This window comes from Heloderma suspectum, chromosome 2 (genome assembly GCF_057233095.1).
Source record: "Heloderma suspectum isolate Gila_16-S chromosome 2, 16-S_ref, whole genome shotgun sequence".
In the NCBI taxonomy this organism is placed as follows: domain Eukaryota; kingdom Metazoa; phylum Chordata; class Lepidosauria; order Squamata; family Helodermatidae; genus Heloderma; species Heloderma suspectum.
In genome coordinates, this window is record NC_139459.1 from 222533688 (window position 1) to 222554639 (window position 20952).

Consider the following 20952-nt stretch of genomic DNA (forward strand, 5'->3'; position numbering starts at 1 on the left):
GTATATTTCCTTGGTTTCTGACTTGGGCAAGCTACAAACATAGCCCTTGCACTCCCTTTCCATAGAACTCCCTGTGAAGTGCTGAACATATTTGACATGGCTTTTTGTTTTTAAGATTTAAATTGTCCATGATCAGAAAACTCAGATGTCCAAGCCATTTAATGTATTCTCTCCATGTTGGCTGCTGTTAGTGCTGCCCGCCAGATTAATTCTACTATCAAAGACCTAGGATACAATCCAGTCAAAGGCAAGCACTTTAAAATCCCATGGATTTAAATGGATTTAAGCACTTGCTTAGCTTTGGTTAGATTGTGTCATTGGTATCCAGGAGCTTCAAACAGAAAAGTCAGTTCTCAGTGCAGCTATCAATTCACTGAGTGACCTTAGGCAAGCCACTGTCTCTCACCCATAGCCCCCTACATATAAACACATTATCCATGATTATATTACAGTAAAAACCCCATTCTGCTGCATGCCATTAATTTCGGGTGGACAGTTCCTCCAGGAACAAAAGGGGGCAATGATAACAGTCAGAAACTCAACCCAATGTAGAATGGAAAGAAATGCTATCCAGCTCATTCAGTCAACTGGACTGAAAATTGGGTATTCTCAGATTTGGGAGGTAAGTTTGCCATTTTTTGTCAAAAATTCAGATTCAAAGATCTGAAAGATAAAAATTGAGGTGATGAACCCCTGTGGCTCATTCTTGATATGTTTAGCTTTTGCTATCTAGGAGGAGTAAGCCAGATAATAGATGCTAAAGGCCAGCATATGTTCCACTAGGAAAAGGCCAGTGTATCCTGTTTCATTATATTGATTTGTGATGCTCATGGTAAATGAAATGGGGGCACAGAGGGGAAGGAGACTAATTAATTAGTTATGAAGAGGGAGAAGGGAAGGTGGGAGGTGCAGGGGGGAAAAACATGGTCAACTTTAGTTCCAAGTCACATTAGCAGAGGTTATAGGTGGTACCACTACTTCTAAGAAGCATTGTCTCCTTACCAAAAAGATTTGTAAGAATATTTGTGGCCGAGGACCTAAGGTACTTGCTACAGGGATGTGAGGTCAGAGGTCAGCTCAATCCTGTAATATAAACGCAGCAAACCTGGGTCACATCAAAATGGCAGTACTGCCTCACAGGAGTGGGGGGAAATAAAAGCGGGTGTGTGAGCGTGCAAGGGACTGGGAAGAAAAGGATTGGGTGGTGAATGGCATGGCTTCCCTCAGCTGATCCAGTGTAGCTCCTTACCTGAGGGCAGCCCTGCCCCAACAACCCAGCTAGAAAGAGGGATGGTTTGGAGAAGCCTGAAATGAAAAATTACTAATGCCACAACCAGCACTCGGAGGTAGTGGGAAAGAAGAAAACAAACAGAAATAGAGCTTGGAAAAACAAATACACACACACACACACACACAGAAAATATGGCACATTGACAAGAAACAGAGAATCCGTTAGAAGAAATGCAACAATCTGCCAATGCCAATTATTGTGGGAGGAGGGGGGGGGAGTTTTGCAAAGGGCTCTGCACAGAGTGAGCAAGCATTAAGTATTCCAGGTGAATTCTGGAAGGTAATATATGGCACAGGAAACACTGTCAGCCAGAAAGCAAACCACCATTTTTAAACGCTGACATTGCAATCGAGGACGGGAAGGGGATTCAAGAGTATACATTCATCCCTTATGAAAAAGCTGTCCTATAGAATTATTCACTTTTCTGTTGGATAGAACATCAGTCATGATCACCAGTGAACACCTCTGCAATGCAGGCTAGAGAATCTCACCTAGTTTATTCTTGCATCAGTTGGCTTAACACCTTTGGTTAAAACAGCATCTACACAATGAATGAATGAGTCTATAAAGCAGGCCTGCACAACATATCGGCCCTGAAACATACCTAGCATGTCAGTTTCTTATCAAGTCCCAAATGTGTTATTAGTTGTGTAGTTTCAGGATTTCGTAAACTGCCATACACAGCTGGCATGTCATGTATTGCCATGAGTCTGCATATTGTGTATGGCTCCTATTGAATACAGAACCAAACTCTAGCAGTTACCTAGGTTTAAAGACATAATTCCTAAAAGCCTATCCACATCACTTTTATTCAATTATTCAGTCCATTTTGATAAGGAATCTCCAAGATGAAACTATGGGACCACACTAGTAGAAACATGCCCACACGTCAGTAGTGGTTGAGGGGGGATCCAGCAGAAAAACATGAAAGACGTTTTCACACCAGGCACAGCCAATGCAGCAATGGGGAGGTCACCTAGAGCCTCTTTTACCTACTGATACATCCGTTAAAAGCTAACTAGCAATTGTGGAACTTTTCATATTGGTAACAGTGGAAGAGGTCGAAATTGCCGAGCATGTCAGATCCTCGTGGTTTACTTGAAAAAAATTACCAGCACTGGAAGGAAAGCAAATTCTGTTCTGACATGTACACTGGATTCCCTGGAAATGTATGCTACATTTTGGGCATTAATGATATGAACAAATACAGAAGTGCAACTGACTTACACTTTTTGCATTCATGCACTTCATTAATACAAAAATACAAGCTGCCTGAGCATTGTGATTACAATGGAATGGAAGGATATAAATATTAAATAAATACATGTTAGAGAGTGCAATCCTATGCAAGTTTAGACAGAAAAAAGGCCTACAATTCCCAGCATGCTCCAGCCAGCTATAGGCCTGTTGTTGGCCTTTTTTCTGTCTAAACTTGCATAGGATTGCACCTTAAAGAGTTACTCCTAAGTAAACGAGTTTAAGATCGAGGTGTAAGATTGCCATATAGCAAAGCTTATATCAAAATGAGTTTGGCTGGTCAGGGATGAATCTCAGCAAATAACTGGAGCTCACATGTGTGTTTTTGGTGGTTTGATTTTATCTTATTGCCCACGTTAATGTAAAGCTCTCCCTTCCAAAGAGACACATTGCTAACCACATCAAGCTGAAGGCATTTCACCAGAACAATTAATGCATATTGGCTCCTCTGTTAAGGATATTTGAGTAAAGAGGCTATTTCTAAGGGTAGGCAATTGGACAGACAAGATGGCCTCCAGGCTCTTTCCAAACCTCATGTTCTATGTCTAGATGCAACAGGTAATGCCTGTATTCACCTTATGCAGCTAGTGGGTATTTAAATGCTACCCATGTTTCACAGAACATTGTAAGACATTTTCTCCTTCTAGAGACACGCCTGATGAGCATATAATGTTGCCGATTAGGTGAACCCCATTTTTTCCCCAATCAAGGACTTACAAAAATAAACTTATGTATATATGTGCACGCACACATATATACATGCACATTTTGAACCCTTTAAATGAATCTGTAAATTCATATTCCATTTCCTTGAGTATTTTTTTTAATATATCGCTTTTTGACATAGTTATTTACCTGGCAAACAACACCACAAGAAATCATGTGCCTACCACTCAGTTCATATTTGTATATTTCTTTGGTTATTCATTTATTTTGCTTGCTCATTTATACTGTTTGGATCAGCTGTTGGGGACAGGATGAACACACGCGCTAGAGGACAAGGATGTGATATCTCATTAATAGGTATGCAGGCAGATATTTTGGCATATGTACCTTGTCTGAAATTCCCTCTGCTACACAGCTATTCAAGATATAGAAACCCTGTTCTCTATTACACCTGGTCACCTTAGCAGATGGTCACAACCCACAACTGAAGCAAGCCAAAGCATTTATACTAAAGTCAGTCAAGCTCCATTAAATTCAGTGGGTCAAATTACCCTAATCCTAACCATTTTCTCATAAATGAGTTCCAGATTAATCTGTTGGGTTTTCCTATGGGGATTTTGCTTGTAGAAATCAGAGAAAATTTGGGCTATTTAACTAGCTAACATCAATATGAATGTAAGATTCAGTGCTAGAACTGGCATCCTTCCCCCATCATGACATTCTTTTCAGACCCATATGATTTTTGGAAAACGCCAGCAGAATTCTAGGTTGAGCTCCAACAGAAGCTGCAGCAAACATTTTTGCTCTTTTAAGTAAGAGGAGTTGTTATTGAAACAAAGGTTAAAAGTGCAAGTGCGTTATTAGTTATTAAAATCTTGTGCTTTTAAAGCCAGGCTTACAATTTAAGCAGTTACTGATTAAATATTTAGGTTTGCGAGCATATGACCCATATCTAGTGAGGCCACTGATGAATCTGGCCTCGGGTCTCCATTAATAAGCACATTTCCACATAGCTCAGACCAAACAGACTTCACAGAACAAAGGAGAAAAAGACAAAGCAATCTTTGTTGACCACATCATGAAGCAACACTGCAAGAGGAAATAACCAAGCAAGAGAAAGAAGCCACTTGACCATATTTTGCTGTTTTTCTAATTATTCTCTCTATATATGAAAACTGGAAAAATAATTTGCAAGTAGGGGGTCATGGAGCGCCATACATAGCCCATGGGTTGTGCACCCCTGAAGTAGGGGAATGTTCCTGGAACATAAAATGATACCATCTCCCAGCTGGACACATGAAGTTATTCCTGCACAACCACATCCCTAAACGCACTTCTGAGCCATGAAGCTCTGCAGTAGCCACTGGGGCTTACTTCTGAGAAACCACGCTTAGGCTTGTGCTGCACAACTTACAGAGCCAGGTGGGCATGGGGTGATATAGTTTTGTTAGCGCTAAGACAAACTATTTGGCCCAGACTTTTTCTGACATTTCAGGGAGTGGCAGAATGGCTTCTAATCAGATCTTTGGGGACTGGGAGAAATTCTCATATTTTTCAGGGGAAGGGGTGGCTGCTCATAATAGATACGATGCAGCAGAAGGTTGCAGCTGCTCTTTTACTGGAAAAATGGTTTCCACTGCTTCAAAAAGCAGCAGAGGTGCAATCAGGGCCAGTATCAAAGGTAGGCATGGTTGGGCACCTGCCAAGGGCCCACACTCCAGCAGGGTCTCACTGACAAGAGTCCCCTGGAGTTGCTCCTCCTCTTCCCCATTGCAACCTGCTTGTTCACCTGCCTCTCGCTCTGGCCCAGACAAGGGTGGTGGTGAGACAGAGAAACAGTAGATGCCCCTGCCTGCTTGCTCACTGGCTCTCTGTCTGTCAAGCAAGCAAGTGGAAGCAATGAGGAGAAAGAGGATGAGGAGCAATAGCAGCTGGTGATGCTGTCAGTGAGAAGGTATTGGTGAGGGTGTCTTGCCCAAAGGCCCTCAAAACCTGGAGCTGGCACTGGCTGCAATAAACAGCTCCAGCCTAGCTGCGGTCCTCATTGAAAACAGCCCAGTGGGAACAACCCTATGTCATGGCGTCTCATCATTCCCGGGGCAGGCTTGATACCCTGACTATGCACCCCCTGGAGGACAAAAGGGTTTACGGCACCAGAAGCCCACACAGCCTGGCCAAGAAATGGAAGCCCAGAATTGATGGGAAAACAATTTAAGGTGAGCCTGTCTGATGGGTCTCTGGTGACAACAGAACACTAATCATAAGCCTTGTTACACTAAGAAAAGCTAGATGCTTCCCATTTGGGCAGGCTCAAAATACCTATTTGAAATGGGAGACTGGGGCCATTGCCAGTCAACACACCCATTTCCAAGGAAGCAAGGAATGATCCTCATGATGGGCGATACCACATGGAAGTTAGTCAGTCTTTGATCCCCAGGACAATAGCTGGCACAAACACACCATGACTCCTTTTACTTTTTGGAAAGGATAGAATCAGTGGAGGCTGGTGACTCTGATGTCAGTGGGGTGATAAATCCGCCCCAGGTTTCAGTCAGAACTCTAAAGGAGCTATCCAAGGTGCTCTGCACTTTGGTTAGCTCCTTTAGAGTTCTGACTGAAATCCAGAGCAGATTCACTATCCCACTGACATTGGAGCCACCAGCCTCCACTGGATAGAATATCCCAATCAAGTAATTCCTGGTTGCAACTCGAAATCAAGAGAAGCTGGTTCACAATCACCAGATGCTGTTCTACTTCAAGGAAGCCCAACCTACCTTTGTTCTTCTTCAAGTTCTTCTTTGGTCATCATGGTTTTATACTGGTTTCCCCTCAGTTTTCCAGGACTATATTTAAAGGAGAACTGTTCATCTGCTACAAAAGAGAGAGTGAAATACTCAGAACAAGGAAAAGGCTGCGGTGGATGGTTGTTAATGTACTCAATGGAAAACAGAAGGATGCTATTTAAAATCACATTCGGATCAATCTGATTTTTTCCCCATTTGAAATGCTAACACGGGAAATGCAAATACAGGGACAATGAGATGACCCTAGAATCTATCCACTGTGACTTCCAGGCTGTGTAATTCCATTTGTAGTGAGATACAACTAAGGCCACAAGGTTATGCATACTGACTTGGGAATGAGGGCTGTCAAACTCAGTGAGACTTGATTCCAATAAAATGGAGAAGGTTGAGCTGTTATTATATAGGAAAGAATTTTAGGCTGCAATCCTATGACTTACCTGGGAGTAAGCCCCATTGGGCTTTTGAGCAGACATGTATAGGATTGCATTGTCAGTGTATTAATTCCTTTCTCCTTGAAGTAAAGTCCTGCATAGTTGACAGGAAGAATCAAATGCTATTTTGATTACCCTGCAATATTCAGATTTTGCCTTCCTTCCAACTAGAGCTTATCCATTTCCCTTCTGAGCTGCCTATGCTTTCATTCTGCAACTAATCTATAATCATGCAAAAAGGAAGCTGTGCGGTAATTAAAGATGGACAAAAATGTCCTTCACCCTGAAATCTTAACAAGTCTTGAAATTTCTACTTCAGATTTTCCCCATCTGAACTTTCAAAATCAGAAGAAATGCTTAAAAATATTAAAGGTGGAACTCTGTCATATTTGTTTATCTCTAATTATCAGTGTATGAAGTGTTTCCCATGAATATTTTCATGAAATATAATGATCAGTTGTACTGCAACCTGCTGAGTAGATTGCAGGACAGTTTTATTCCTACTTGTATCACTATTCCCTTAATCTCTCCCTATATGTATGAATATGCTATTGGTCTGTTTTGAGCTATCATCCATCAATTAAAATCATTATGTTGGCTGAAGCATTATTTGTCACTGCATTTTAACTGTGCAGAACCAAAAATTATTCTTGCAAAATGGCCTTTGAGAAGGGGTGATTCCGCTACATAACAATGTAGACTACACTTCAAAAAAGAGTTGGGCTGTTATGGGTTCCAATTCTCTCCATAAAGTTGTGATGTCGGAGAGATTGCTGACATTGCCACTGAAACATAAGGTCTTATATTTCAGTGGCAAACAGCAGAACAGGTGGTAAACCTGTATCTGAACTGTACCATCTTAGACTACAGGGGAGGTCTCCACGATGGAATAATCCCTCAAAGAACAAAAAAAATTCCCACACATACAAACCAGGCATGTCAGAGAGAGAAGGCTACGACTGATCACTTCCCCTTAGCATCTAGTTTTCTATGTGTTGGGTAGCTGTTGGTGGTGGTGGTATGGAGAAGCAGTCAGTGATGTGACCCCACCTGCAGTTTTAAGTGGCACCGTCCAGACATATGTTTACCACCTAATCTGTTTATGAGAATAAGGCATTAAGTGGTTAGGGAATGGGATTGCTAAAATGGAGCTGAGCTGCTTATCTGTCGTAGGTTGCTAAGCATGATGGCTGAACCTGGAGCTCTGGATTGTTTAGGGGCTAAACAACCCAGTGGTTAACCCAACAACATGCCATAGGTTAACCGCTGTGTTGTTTAGCCCCTAAACAACCCAGCAGTCTGGGTTTGAATGTCACACTCAGCAACCTACAAAGGAGGTTGCTGAGTAAAAGCAGACCCCAACTCATGGGTTGCTGAATAAAAGCAGAACCCAACTCATGGGTTGCTGAGTAAAAGCAGAAATGGCAGGCAAGCTACAGGACCATGCTCTCCCACTCATGCACAACAGCCCATGGGTTGTTTAACCCATGGGCTGTCATTATGTGCAAACCAGGTCATTAGCTCCCACGGATGAAAACATCAACTAATCAACTGAACTATCATTGCTAACAAAGTGCTGTAACACCATGCTAAGACTGCAGCCTTAGTTTCTGTAATTAAGATTAAATACAGACGTCCCTGTCACTGGAAATGATAATCAGTTTTATGATAACCAGTCCTACATCAGTCAGGTCAATCTAGGATAAAACCGGACATGTCAAATTTCCCTTCCCGGGTCCACCCCCAAGCTAATATCAGCATGCTGCATTGTGGTAGGATCCTGAGATCCAATATTTGGCTAGTTCGTCAAGAGGAATAATTATAGCAGTGGGCAGGGCATGTGGATAACAGACAAACAAACAAAAACACTTAGACTGGAACTCACAAAGCTTACAAGTAAATATAGTATGCTAACATGGTCTGTCGTAAGTCTACCAGCTGGCTAAAAATGGATGGAAATCAGGGTAGGATCAGGTTTTATTTCTTACTCGCTGATAAGAACAGAATTCCTAAGCTATAAATTGGATGTGGCGCCTTTCTTTACATTACAATTAGGGCCAGCCTCAGCAGTTGCACAATTAATGATGTTTTCTTTCTTGAGTCCTCTAGACCACACCTCTGCCCTAATTAAAGCACAACAGCTAACAGACATGGAGCCAGAGGTTTATCTATTCAAAGCAGATCTCGCTAGAGTTCTTTGTTTATGTTTTAAAACACTCCTCTGGCCTATCTTCCGACAAGAGCCCAGTAGACAAAGGACTGGAGGCCAATTAAAGCTGCCAAAGGCAAGAGGCTGCACCTGTGCCTGTCAGGTTTGTTTTTTTTTTAAGCACACATATATAAAGGTTGTGTTTAAATAAACTCTGCACCAAATGACAATGCTGGTGCATTGTTGAAAACTCCAGAGGGGCACAGGTTGTTTTTAGTGTGAGGAGAGTAGTAGGGAAATGAAATGTCTATTCTTAGAGCGCAGCCTTTATTTGTAACAACAGTGTCAATGGTGTGGTTATAACGCAGGCTGAGCAGGTTCCCCCCCCCACCACCACCACCACTGTGAGCCACAACTCATTACCAGCCAGAGGACTGCAGCTAATTTGTATATGCTAATGCCATACCATCAGCAACATAATGACATACTGTCAGCAATTTGCATCTCATTTGGAAGAGTACAGAACCATCAGACAGCACTTTGCACATAATCGCCAATACATCTTAGCTTGGAATTGCCATGTTACTTTCATTAAGGCTCTAAGTGGTGTTTGTCTTTGGGCCAGGGTAGGTAGGAACTCGATGAGAAGCAACCGCTTGGTCATCTCCTAGCAACAGCCTAGGCTTCCTTGCCCACAACAGTTTGGATTCGTAGTGGAGCCTGATTGCCCCAAACTGCCACCCAGCTTAATTCTGGCAGTGTCAGGTAGAAGGCTAAGAATTAAACATTTGCTTTAACCAACAAATTGATTCACTGACCACTGTGGACATGAATTCAATGGGAATTAGTGATGGTTGGGCCCCCCTCCCAAAAGTGGTGGTGCTCAAGGCTTTGCTCTCATTCCACCTGTATTTACAGAGCTCCACCTTGCTTTACTCTCAGTTCAGACCACACAAGAGAAAGCCAGTTTCCTCCAAAGGTTCACATCAGTGACCTACGTATGGAGAAGTAAGAACCCCACATATTTCTGACACACACCAGCCCCTCCATTTTGTAGTCTCAAAAACAATAGTCGCCAGTTCAATCATCCCAACTCCCCATTGCTGGATGAAACGAATTCATTTCTCACCCATGAAACTATCCTGCCTGCCCAGATGAGTAAAATATGCATGCCCAAAGGTCAGGCTGATGATCTGTTTGGTTTCATCCTGTGGTGTGGAAATGGGCACAAAGAGGGGAAAACTGGGTTACACTGACACAACCACCACCTCTGCAGCATTCATTTTCTGGGATGAAGATGGAAGAACAGCCCATAAGGGACGGGGGAATGATGAGATTAGAGCTTGGGTAAAACTAAAAGGAAGCTGCAGTTTTCATCTTTGGGTCTCGTGCAAGGCGGGTGCTGCAGTCTGCAGTGACAGCATCTAGTCTTCTTTGGATTAGTAACGCCAAAAAGTTATTCTTCATCTCTAGTCCAGCAGCCTGTTTTAGACTAAAAGCAGCTGCAGTTCTGATGTGTTTTATTGTGCAATGTGATCCACATCTTCTTGTCCTATGCTACTTTAAAAACAACCCTTTCTCATTTGATTTAGTATAATTGTGTTTGAAGTGTTACTTAGGAGAGGGAACTAGAATTCTGTCTAGCTGTGATTGGCCCCCTAACAGCCAAACTACAGACAGAAAGACAAAAATAAGGTAACATTTTTCAAATTACTTTATCCTCCCCATTATAGGTAAACCGATAACTTGGGCCAAATGAAAGCCAGAAGGAGCTGCTTAGTTGTTGTTGTTGTTGTTGTTTTTAATTTCTGGGGGATTCTGTTGTGTTATTAGGGGTGGGTAGCCTGCCTGATAGGTGGGAGCGAGGGGGCATGTGTCCACCTGATGGAGGCAGTGGGGAGAGTGTTGGGGGCCAGAACATACCGAGGCTGGGCGGCAGGTGCTGGCAGAGCACTAGGGGAAGGCCATGCCAGGTAAGGGGAACAAGGGAGAGATGTGTAGTATCTGTCCCCAGCTCCGGGCCTGTCCAGAGCCAAAGGATGGCTGGGCGAGGCGTGACTCCATCTTCTGGCCTTCGTTTGCTGCTCTGCAATGCCAGGTCTGTTACCCAGAAAACCTCCGTCATCCATGTCATGATCCTGGACGAGGGTACAGACCTGGCATGTATTACGGAGACCTGGCTGGCCGAGGCTGCTGCTCCAACACTTGAGGCCATGTGTCCAGCTGGATTTTCGTATGCACAGCAGCCGAGGGCTGGGGATCGGGAATGGCTGTTATCTACCGAGAGTCCTTGGTCTTCACCAGACCCCCTCTCCGGGAGACCAAGGTTGCTGAGTGCATGTACTGGAGGTTGGGCCCGAAGGGCAGTCTGGGAATTCTGCTAATGTACTGTCCACCCCGCTGCACGACTGACTCCCTGGCTGAGGTGCTTGAGGGGGTCTCTAATGTGCATGTGCGGTCCTCTAACTTATTGGTGTTGGGGGACTTCAATGTACATTCAGAGGCTGTCCTCACGGAGGCACCTTGCGACTTCATGGAGACCATGGCTTCCTGAGAGCTGCACCATATTCTAACTGGGCCCACCCATGTAGCCAAATGTCTGGAGACGGTGAGTGGCTGGATGGGGAGGAATAAGCTGAAGCTGAACCCTGACAAGACCAAGGTACTTTTGGTGGGAGACAAGAGGAGGCTGGAGGATGTTGACCTGGTGTTGAATGGGGTACGGCTACCCTTGAAAGACCAGGTCCGCAGCCTGGGGGTCATTTTGGACTCCCAGCTGTCCATGGAGGCTCAGGTGTCAGCTGTAAGCTGGACAGCACTGTACCAACTCCATCTGATACGGCGGCTGCACCCCTTCCTTCCCGACCATCTGCTCGCATCGGTAGTACACACCCTGGACTCCTCTCGTTTAGACTACTGTAATGCACTCTACGTGGGGTTACCCTTGAAGACAGTTCGGAAGCTGCAGCTGGTACAGAACACGGCGGCTTGCCTGATTAAAGGCAGCTGCCGGCGAGATCACATCACTCCAGTGCTGAAGGAGTTGCACTGGTTACCAGTTGTTTTCCAGGCCAAATTCAAGGTATTGGTTTTGACCTTTAAAACCCTATATGGTTCCGGCCCAGCCTATCTTAAGGAGCGCCTCCAGCAACACCAGACAGGCCACTTAACAAGATCAGCCTCGGATGGCCTTCTCTCTGTCCCATCAGCCAGGACAGCTAGACTGGTTGGGACGAAGGAGAGGGCCTTTTCTGTGGTAGCCCCCACTCTGTGGAACTCCCTCCCTAAGGAACTCCGTCATGCCCCCTCTTTAATGAGCTTCCGCCATACATTAAAAACGTGGTTGTTCAGGCAGGCATTTGGGGTGGGTTAGAGTATTTTAGAAAATGTTTTTATTGTAGAATTTTATTGTTTTAAACTGTTTTTTTATATGTTGTACATCGCCCAGAGTGGCTGGGTGACCAGCCAGATGGGCGATTAATAAATTTAATCATAAATAAATAAATAAAACAACCGTAACGCTCTTCTGGAGGATATTCACTCTTCTGAACCAACATCCCTTTCTTTTTAATCCCAAATTGGCAACATGTTTCACTTAGATTCCAACTGCATATCCATGGGACAACATCCTAAATCAAGAGCTTAAAAGGTCAGATACAAAAGCTTGTTTTCTAGCATTGGAGCAAAAATACTGAAAAGTAGCTTCACACAAATTCACTCCCTTCCCAACTGCCAACTGCTTTCAGTACAGCCAGCAAGCACAACCACACCAAACACCAAAGCCTTGGCTTGGAAGCCTAAAAAAATTCTGCTTTGTAAAATCTTGTTTCCCATCCCAGAAAAACCAGTGCTGTTCCCTGCCCATAGCAGGCACACAAGTCTGGTTAACTGGAAGTGAATGGAAATTTAGCTCATTCCATTATCATATTCTACTAAGAGAGCTTGAAAGGGGCTTTTAATGGGTCACTGATCTTGGAGTTCCTCAATAAATGTTAGTGAAACCAATTCAAACATCCATCAATATAAATCGATAGTAACACCACTGATTTATACAGGTAAAGAAAACCAGGTCTTTTCACCCATTCCTTTGAATCAAGGAGAAAGGATTTATTGTTCTTCTGTGTTTGGTTAGTTTGGCCACCATCATATCATATGTACTGGCTGCTTTACAACTCCCAATCTAAAAAGCAGCAACTCCCAAACTATTTCCCAAGCCTGATGCAAGCAGCTGGTCAACCCCAAAGGGGACGACACCAAAAGAGAGTCACCCCTTTGAGGGTCCTACTTTAGGGGATGAATGAATGCAAGAGCCACCCCATTTACCTCTGAGAAGATGGAGCAAAACTTTGTAAACTTGAGCTCTTCTTGGAAGGCATGGTGTCCCTTAAAGTATAAGAAGTTGATAGAGGTATATTTTGCTGTGTCGCTCTTTAAAAGTAACAGCAGCACTGAAACGTCACTGCAGCAGCAGGAAAAGCTGGGATAAATGTTTAAGCTCTCCTCTGTGCTTTCCTACTACTGCTGTGGTTAGGACTAGCTCCTGCTGTTTTTTCACTCTGCTCTGATTTGTGATGTACAGTAGGTTTTTAAGATCATATGCCTGAGAGGTGTTTTTGATAAGGAGGCTTCTATCAGGGTAGTTAAGGGTAGAGGGAAGTACAGTGTTGGTGGACTGAAAATCCAGGTGAGAAGAGCTATTAGACATCTTATGCCTATCCCCTCTTCTGGATTCTCCCTCTCCCAGAAGAACTGTGGTGGTTTTAGTAGCCTGCCCTCTGGTCTGCTGGAGCGGTTGTTAAATGCCAGGTTGGTTAATAATAAGATCTCCCTCATACATGTCTTGATTCTGGATGAGGAGGCTGGCTGGTACGTATACCTGAGACCCGAGCTGAGGAGTTGTGTGGAGTTAGTCTCTCTCATATATGCCCTCTTGAGTACTTGGTTCAGTACTAGAATAGAGGGCTGGGTAGGGGATGTTGCTATACTCTAGAGCAGAGTGGGGAACATGAGGCCCTCCAAATGTTGTTGGACTGTAACTCCCATCAGCCCTAGCCAGCATCGCCATCGCAGAAGGATGGTGGGAGTTGAAGTTCAACAACATCTGGAAGGCCACACATTCCCCATCCCTGCTTTATAGGAATTCCTTCCTTCTCCCTTTCTTTTTCACTCTCTTCAGGCTTCCTGTCCATTTAAGCACCAGTCTAGACTGTCTGACCAGACCGGTGGTGACCCCTTGTTTCTGTAGTCAGAGGATGAAATGAAACCAGACAGAGTGTAGCTGGGTCTAGTTGCCAAGTCATAGATGGGACAGATTTGGGCTGGGGAGGAATCCTGACACTCTGATATTCAGGTGATAGATGCATGAAGGCGTGAATAGCTCTTCCAAAATACTGAATTCTCCCATCTAGCGCTCATGACATAATCAGGCCATGTAGTTTTCAAGAAAAAACAAACAACTTTCAGAGTGATTAATCTATAGTGAAGACGTTTTGCTTGCTTCAAACAGTAATATAAGTTTCTAGAATGAAGTACACAGTCACCTGTCCAAATACTTGTAACCTAATTCCCCGTTTCGCTCTCTTCTAGTCTTTACTTCCCATGTGAGTGCTCCCCCCGCCCCATGCAAAGTGACAGACACACTTCCTAGAGCTCTCTCTCTCCATCAGCACACAGTTGAAATCATCCATAGGTGGTATAAAGCATTCTATATATGGCAAAGAAAGCCTTTTCCATTGGAGCTGTGCTGTAAAGAGAAACCCCGCACATATTTAGGTCTTTGCTGCCTCCAGCAAACTCCAGGAAACACTTCTCAAGTTCTAGATTTGCTGTAAAATATGTAAGAGGAGTGGAAAGAAAACACCTGGAAAAGAAATACCATTTTAAAAGGCATTTATCTAGACTCTCCCTTGTCCTTGCCCACCCCATTCAGAGCCTGCAAGATGCCATGACGCTCTGCCTCATAAGTTAATTTTCTTCCAAGCAGTCATCTTTTCAAGAGGGCTTTAGTTCAAATTAAACCCATCTCCACCTTATGCTCCTTGCAAGTCGATCCTATGCATGACTGCTCAGAAGCAATCCCAATTTGCTCAACGGGACCTAGGCCCCATGAATACTTGCAGGCTTACTTGGACTTTTAATCCTGTGAATCTGACAGCTTATTGGAGATCCTTGCATGGTGGTAATGTCACATATTTAAGGACAGTGAAGAAGGGTGCTTTGGTGGGCAGTCTCAGCGGTGGCAAAGCTCCATTCTGACTTCAGTTTGTTACGCAGACAGAGCAGTATGAAACTAGGCAACACAAAGGTTTAGATTCTAATATGCAGCATGCAAACATGGCTGGCCCAAGATATTTTGCTGCCTAAGCTGAAGAACAAGATCCCCCCTGCCCCCCAATTCCCTGTACAGAAGCTGACTGGATTGGAAGTTTAATATTTTTTCAGCACTGGCTAAGGGGCAGCATCCTCCACTGCACCTGAAGGCAGTACACAAGCTTAGGAGGCACAGGGCACACAACTCTCTCCCCCAACACCTGAGGCAGCTGCCTCATTCTGGCTAATGGTAGGGCCAGGCCTGCATGCGAAGTCAGTGGCAGATTTGCAAAATAGTTCATTTCATATGAAATGCAGTCCCCACAAAGGGCTAAAGAAAGTCTGTGTAGACTCATTTATTTTATGAGATGAACCCATTCTGAGGACTAGTGCATTAGCTTAAGTGGCTTTGCGTCATATTGGCTAGCACCAGAAAAGAAAAATGAACATACAGAAAGGTTTATGCTAGCTTGGTAAAATAAAAACTAGTGACTGGTGTCCATCTATTCTTGTGTCTCCAACAGTGATAGTATCAGAAGTTGAAGGAGTGAGCAACAGTATCGAGACATCCCTTATCTCTTGAAGTTCACATCCAGCTTTCAGACCTCAGAAGTTAAAGGTCTTCCTGACCATGGTCTATTTATATTCCATAGAGTTTCCCAGGGTATGGTATGAAAGCACATGATGCAACAACCTTGCTGAAGCTAAGGTTGATCAATGCCTGGAATGAGAAATTGCCTGGGAAGAGATACACAATGTATGCTTTCTTGAGTTCCATCACGGAAGAAAGGCAAGATGCCTATTTAAATCAGTGGTGGGCAACTTGTGGCCCACCAGATTTTTATTTTTATTTTACTTTTTGGCTTACAACTCCCATCACCCCTAGCTAACGTAGCCAATTGTGAGGATGATGGGCTGTAGGGCAAAGAACATGGAGGGCCACAAGTTGCTCACCCCTGATTTAAATGCATCTAACCTCCCAGCCAGCTAGTTTTCAAGACATAATACAAATAGCACTGTATCAAGCATTCTGCTGCCAGTTACCCTGACCTTCTGAAGCAGCATTTTTCCACTACTGAGAGCCAGTGTAATGTACTGAATAGAAATTTGGATGGAGCCTTTGGTCCAAATACCTGGTCAGCCCTAAAACTCACTTGTTGCTCCCCAGCAGGAGTGACTGGTATTTGTTGGCATATTAATGCCGACCCTAGAGGTTCCATGCAACCTGTAGGAAGGGTGGGATACAAACATCAGAAATAAAAAGAAATATTTGACACTGCAGTGCTGACGTATTTGATCAGGAACTCGGCAATGGACTGCCATATAGCCTAAATATGAACAGGCTCGAGATTGCAGCACTGAAATTTGGTGGACAGTCTCCTACAGAAGCCCCCTACCTGAAATCAGACTCACCCTCATGTTGAAAAAAAGGCAAAACAAAGAACACCCATAGAGTCATGCATAAAAAGAAGCAGCAGAGAGGAGTCATACTGTAATAATAGGCTCTCTTTGACAAAGGTGGGGGTGCGGGGAGAGAGACCTCCATTTCCAACAGATAGATGCTTAAGACTCCTGGATGCTGCAGGCTTGGATTGAAACAAAATGCATTAGGGAAGTACAAAAGTTGCTGGCTGACCATTCAAATTCCACATGGTTGCTAGAGGCTAGTCCTATTAATATGCCTGAATTATGTAATTTTTTTCTGGAGGAAGAGAGGGGAGGATATAGCAGCTGACACAGCAGCAACGCCAGGGTCCTGCGAAGTTTTTGTATGACCTAAACTTAACGAAGCCTCCGAACACCCTCTGCTACATCAGGAATCACTTTGCCCTTCTCTTAGGATGGTGCTTTCCACCCTTTTCCTTTAATACTGAGGTCCAGTAATGAAGGCTAGATGCAGAAGGAGAGGCTACCTTTCTCATTTCCACTTAGCAGTGCATATTCATGACACATATCACCTAGCAAAACCAGATACAAAGGAGGCCTGGGATCCGGTACCTTTCACAGTTGTGCAAATAACTGTGCCTTTCTCACCCGAGCAAGACAGACTGCACCTGCTGAAAAAACAACACCCCTCCCTTATCTACTACAATTATTCTTTGCATCTGGTCATCCTAACACCAGCAGCCTGAGCTTCACTGATGAGAAACGGCTCTGTACTCCTGCCAGAACCTTGCTTGGCTACTAATGTCTAGCTATGGCCTCGCTCTTAAAAGCCCCCCCTCACAGTCTGTGGCTGTTTGCCTAGAGTTGCCACCTTTTTCTTTTGGCTCCTATTAGTTTAAAACAGGAATGGGGAAGCTTCAGCCTGTAGGGGTTCCCCATACAGTCCATGGAGGGTGGAGACTCCACCCCCTCTCCCAGCCATAGAGAAAAACAGGCTTTCTCTAACCCAATGGAGAAGAAATCCCACGCTTATCTCCAGGCTCTGATTGGAAATAACAGCCTGCCTTTCTCTTCTGCTGACGGGGGCTGCCTTTTTCTCTAAGCAGAGAGAGGCATGGGGTGATTGCCTCCATGGCTTTCCCTGCATGGAGAAACTGCCCTATGTCATCCATGCCTTTCTTTGTAATTCCTCCGTGCCTTTCTCTGCATGGAGAAACTACCCTATGACATCAGGGGTGGGGTTTCAGGGGAGGGCCTGTCCCTTGATGTCATCCAGCCCCTGGGGGTGATCCAGAAAGCCATTCCGGCCCCCTGGAGGCTAAGCAATTCCCTACCCCTGCTTTAAAAGCTGCCCAACAGGCAAAAATTCAACTACTGTATCTTTTTCTCAATGATATACTTGTTAAATTATCCATTGCGCACAACTATTAAACACACAGGAGCCCAGCTTCACATTGCACCTGGAAACCTAATGCTACTGCTCCTGGGTTTCAGCTTCTCCCATCTCCCATCAAGGTGCTACAGTGTAGGGATAAGGTGTGCCTAACCTAACAAAGGGTCTCTCCTACATAGCTCTGATACAGGAGCTTCATAGATGCTTGAATCTGGGACATCTCTAGAGTTTATGAGTTGTAACTGTAGGTTCCACTTCAACCGGGGCTGTTGCCCGAAGGCACATGTTGTGGCAACAAGTCTGGACAAGGTCACTTCCTAGATGGGAGATCTCCTGCAAGCCTTACGTAGACTGTCCTGGGTTCCACAGAAAGGCAGAATATAAATTAGAGGCTGCAAAGGTACAATCCAGTAAATGTAGCCTTTCTCAGGAAAGGCTTCCAGTTTGGGACCGATGTAGCCCTGGCAGCTTCCACAGACTCTCTGTGGGAGCTTTCTCAAACAGCTTTTTAAAGGGTTGAAAAACCTTTTCATCTCCCCCCTAGAAATGAAAGGGGGGGCAAGGCAAATAGCACTGGATTTTTGCCTGGAGTAAGATAACCCCCACGCGATAGTGGAGAAGCTGGATGCCAGGGTTTCCCCCAGGGCTGTATCAATGTGAAAAGCTGTAATGAGACTCCTATTTTATAGGAGAAAACAGGGCTGGCGTGTTCCATAACAATATATCCTGCAAGAAAAATCAGCAACCAATGAGAGACAATTTAAGAACTTTGAACAATATTTGAGATCATCTGAGGACCTGTAAGATTTATTGGAGAAAACTATGGCTGAACCGAGGAGGCGAAAAGGGCTTGCTTCAACACCTCCCACAACTCTTGTGTCAAAGGTGCCGAAAACAGAAGATTTAGCAGAATTATTTCCGATGATGAAAACCCTATCTTCGCAATTTTCAGTACTGGTTCAAAGGCTGGACTTAATTCAAAATTCCATCACTGATATGCAGAGAGCCGTGGATTTAATTAATGCGTCAGAGAAAAAAATGGAGTCCAAAATTAATGAGCTTGAAGACCGAGTGGCAAGAAATGAAACTACGACACAAGTTATTTGCAAAAATACATCTGACAGAATGTGTCAATTGGAGGCCTATACGAAGAGAGCCAACATACGTATAGTGGGGATTAAAAGCTTGTCTAACGATGTGAAATTGTCTACTTTTGTGGAAAAACTTTTGCATGAGATACTTTCTATATCCTCTGATTATTCTCTTGATATTGAGCAGGCATTTCGTGTGCCAAATCCTAAAGGGAATGATTATATAACTGTAGTTCAATTTGCAAAAGCCTCCACAAAGTGTTATATCCTGACTTTGGCAAAACAAGCTGGAAGCCTTTCCTGGAAACAGAATAAAATTATGCTGTTCCCAGATTACATCAAAGAAGTGGCGAATAAAAGAAGGCAATTTATCAAAGCAAAGAATCTGGCAAAACAAATGAACTTACAATATTACTTAAAATATCCTGCTATACTTTGTATTGTGTCTGAAGACCAGATGAAGAAGTTTACGAATCATGAAATGGCGGAGGCTTGGTTGAATGTTAAAAGGCGTGAGAACTCTGTCACAATTCCATGAAATGGAATTTCTAAACAAGTACTGTTAACTGCTTGTGTGTAGTTTTCATGATCTAGGCTAACCCAGAAGAAATGACTTTATATATATTTGTTTACCTTTATGTATTCTTTTTTCTCTCTCTCTTTCTCTTTATGTATCTTCTATTTTATATTTTAAAATAGACAAAATATCTAGTATAAAAATATTAACTGTTGAAGATTTATTTCAAGTTTTATTATTATACAATACTATACTCTCTCTTTTTGATTACTATTATTATTACTAATATTCAGGCTTTTGGGAATTAAGTGTAGAACTGTTGCGTTGATATAAAAGATTGTTTTACTAAATTGTAAGATTGTATAATAGATATAGTTTTTTAAAATACAATACCATTGGAGGTTGGGAGATGTTGGAGTTTATTTTTCTTTTTTCCTTTCTTTCTTCTCTTTCTGTTATTATGGTGTCCTAACTAAAATATTGTATGGATGAGAATTGAAGTATTGAGTCGGTTGTTGGTAATTTTGGTAGTGTTTATAAAGATAAAATAAATAAAAATATATAAATAAAAAAAAAAGGAAAGGAGGACCACAGCTCAGAAGCATAGTACATGATGCTTTCGATGCAGAAGATCCAAGGTTCAATCCCTGGCATCTCCAGGGTTTATTTTATTTTATTTTCAACATCAGGTAGGGTTTGTTTTTTTAAAAGATCAGCTGCCAGAGACCCCGAAGAACTTCTGCCAGTCACAGTAGATGGTACTGCGCTAGATTGATGGACAAATTGTCTGACCCAGGATCAGGCAGCTTCATATGTTTTTGAACAAGCCCGTTCTCTTGTGCCATTAACAAGTACACGTTTTCCTTGCATGAAGATGAATGATGGCGAAAGGGTTCATCTGCTCAGTCTCTGCCCATCAGGCTGCTTTTAAAGGTTCAACAGCAGGGCCAGCAAAGAAATGTGACAACTCGGTCTTTTATTCCCCGGGAAACTGACTTGCTACGTGAGCTGGAGCAATGCTATGCATGATGTTCCCCAGTCTATGTAAAACAGGGATGATACCTCCCTTTGCCTTGCAGACATGAAGTGTGAGGATTAAAGACTGTTTATAAGCATTAAAAGCATAATCCTCCTGAGTCAATAGGCTTGTGGCTGTGAAATGGGGCCTCAAGGGGCGGCAGGAATGTGGGGCAAGAAAGTGCAGCTTCCTCTTTCTACATGAAAGGCACGAGAGTTTATAATCTGAGAGGCGAAGACTAAGAATTCACAGTGATATATTGGTCAGGAGGAAGGGGTTTTCTAGCTTTGGATCTTTCTAGCTAGCACCAGGGATGTATATCAGGCAGTGTAGCCTAGTGGACCAAGTGTTAGGCTTGGAATGAAGAACCCTGGTGGCCAGACATAAAGCTTACTGAATAGCATTGGATGCTATCTCTCAGCCTAATCTACTTCAAATGGTTATTGTCAGGCAAGCCCAGCCCAAGACATTCTGCTGCCTGAGGCAAAGAACAAGATGGCGCCCCCTCCTGTTTCATGCACAAAAAGCTGACTGGGCTGTTTCTTCAACACTGACAATGGAAAAGCATCCTCCACTGCACCTGAAGGCAGCAAGTTAGCTTAGGGGGCACAGGGCAGGCCGCTTGGCACGCAGCTCTCTC

At 43.6% G+C, this 20952-nt stretch overlaps 1 protein-coding gene across 5 annotated transcripts in view; it reads right to left on the reverse strand.

The window, feature by feature from the left end:
* Window positions 1-20952, reverse strand: part of MXRA7 (matrix remodeling associated 7) — a 77167-nt gene that overhangs the window by 17642 nt on the left and 38573 nt on the right. For 3 of the 5 annotated variants that reach the window (XM_084838215.1, XM_084838219.1, XM_084838217.1), the window contains exon 3: window positions 5989-6085. In XM_084838215.1, the coding sequence (XP_084694341.1) occupies window positions 5989-6085 (97 nt within the window). The remainder of the gene's footprint in view (window positions 1-5988; window positions 6086-20952) is intronic. The other 2 variants (XM_084838216.1, XM_084838218.1) reach the window with 1 other exon arrangement.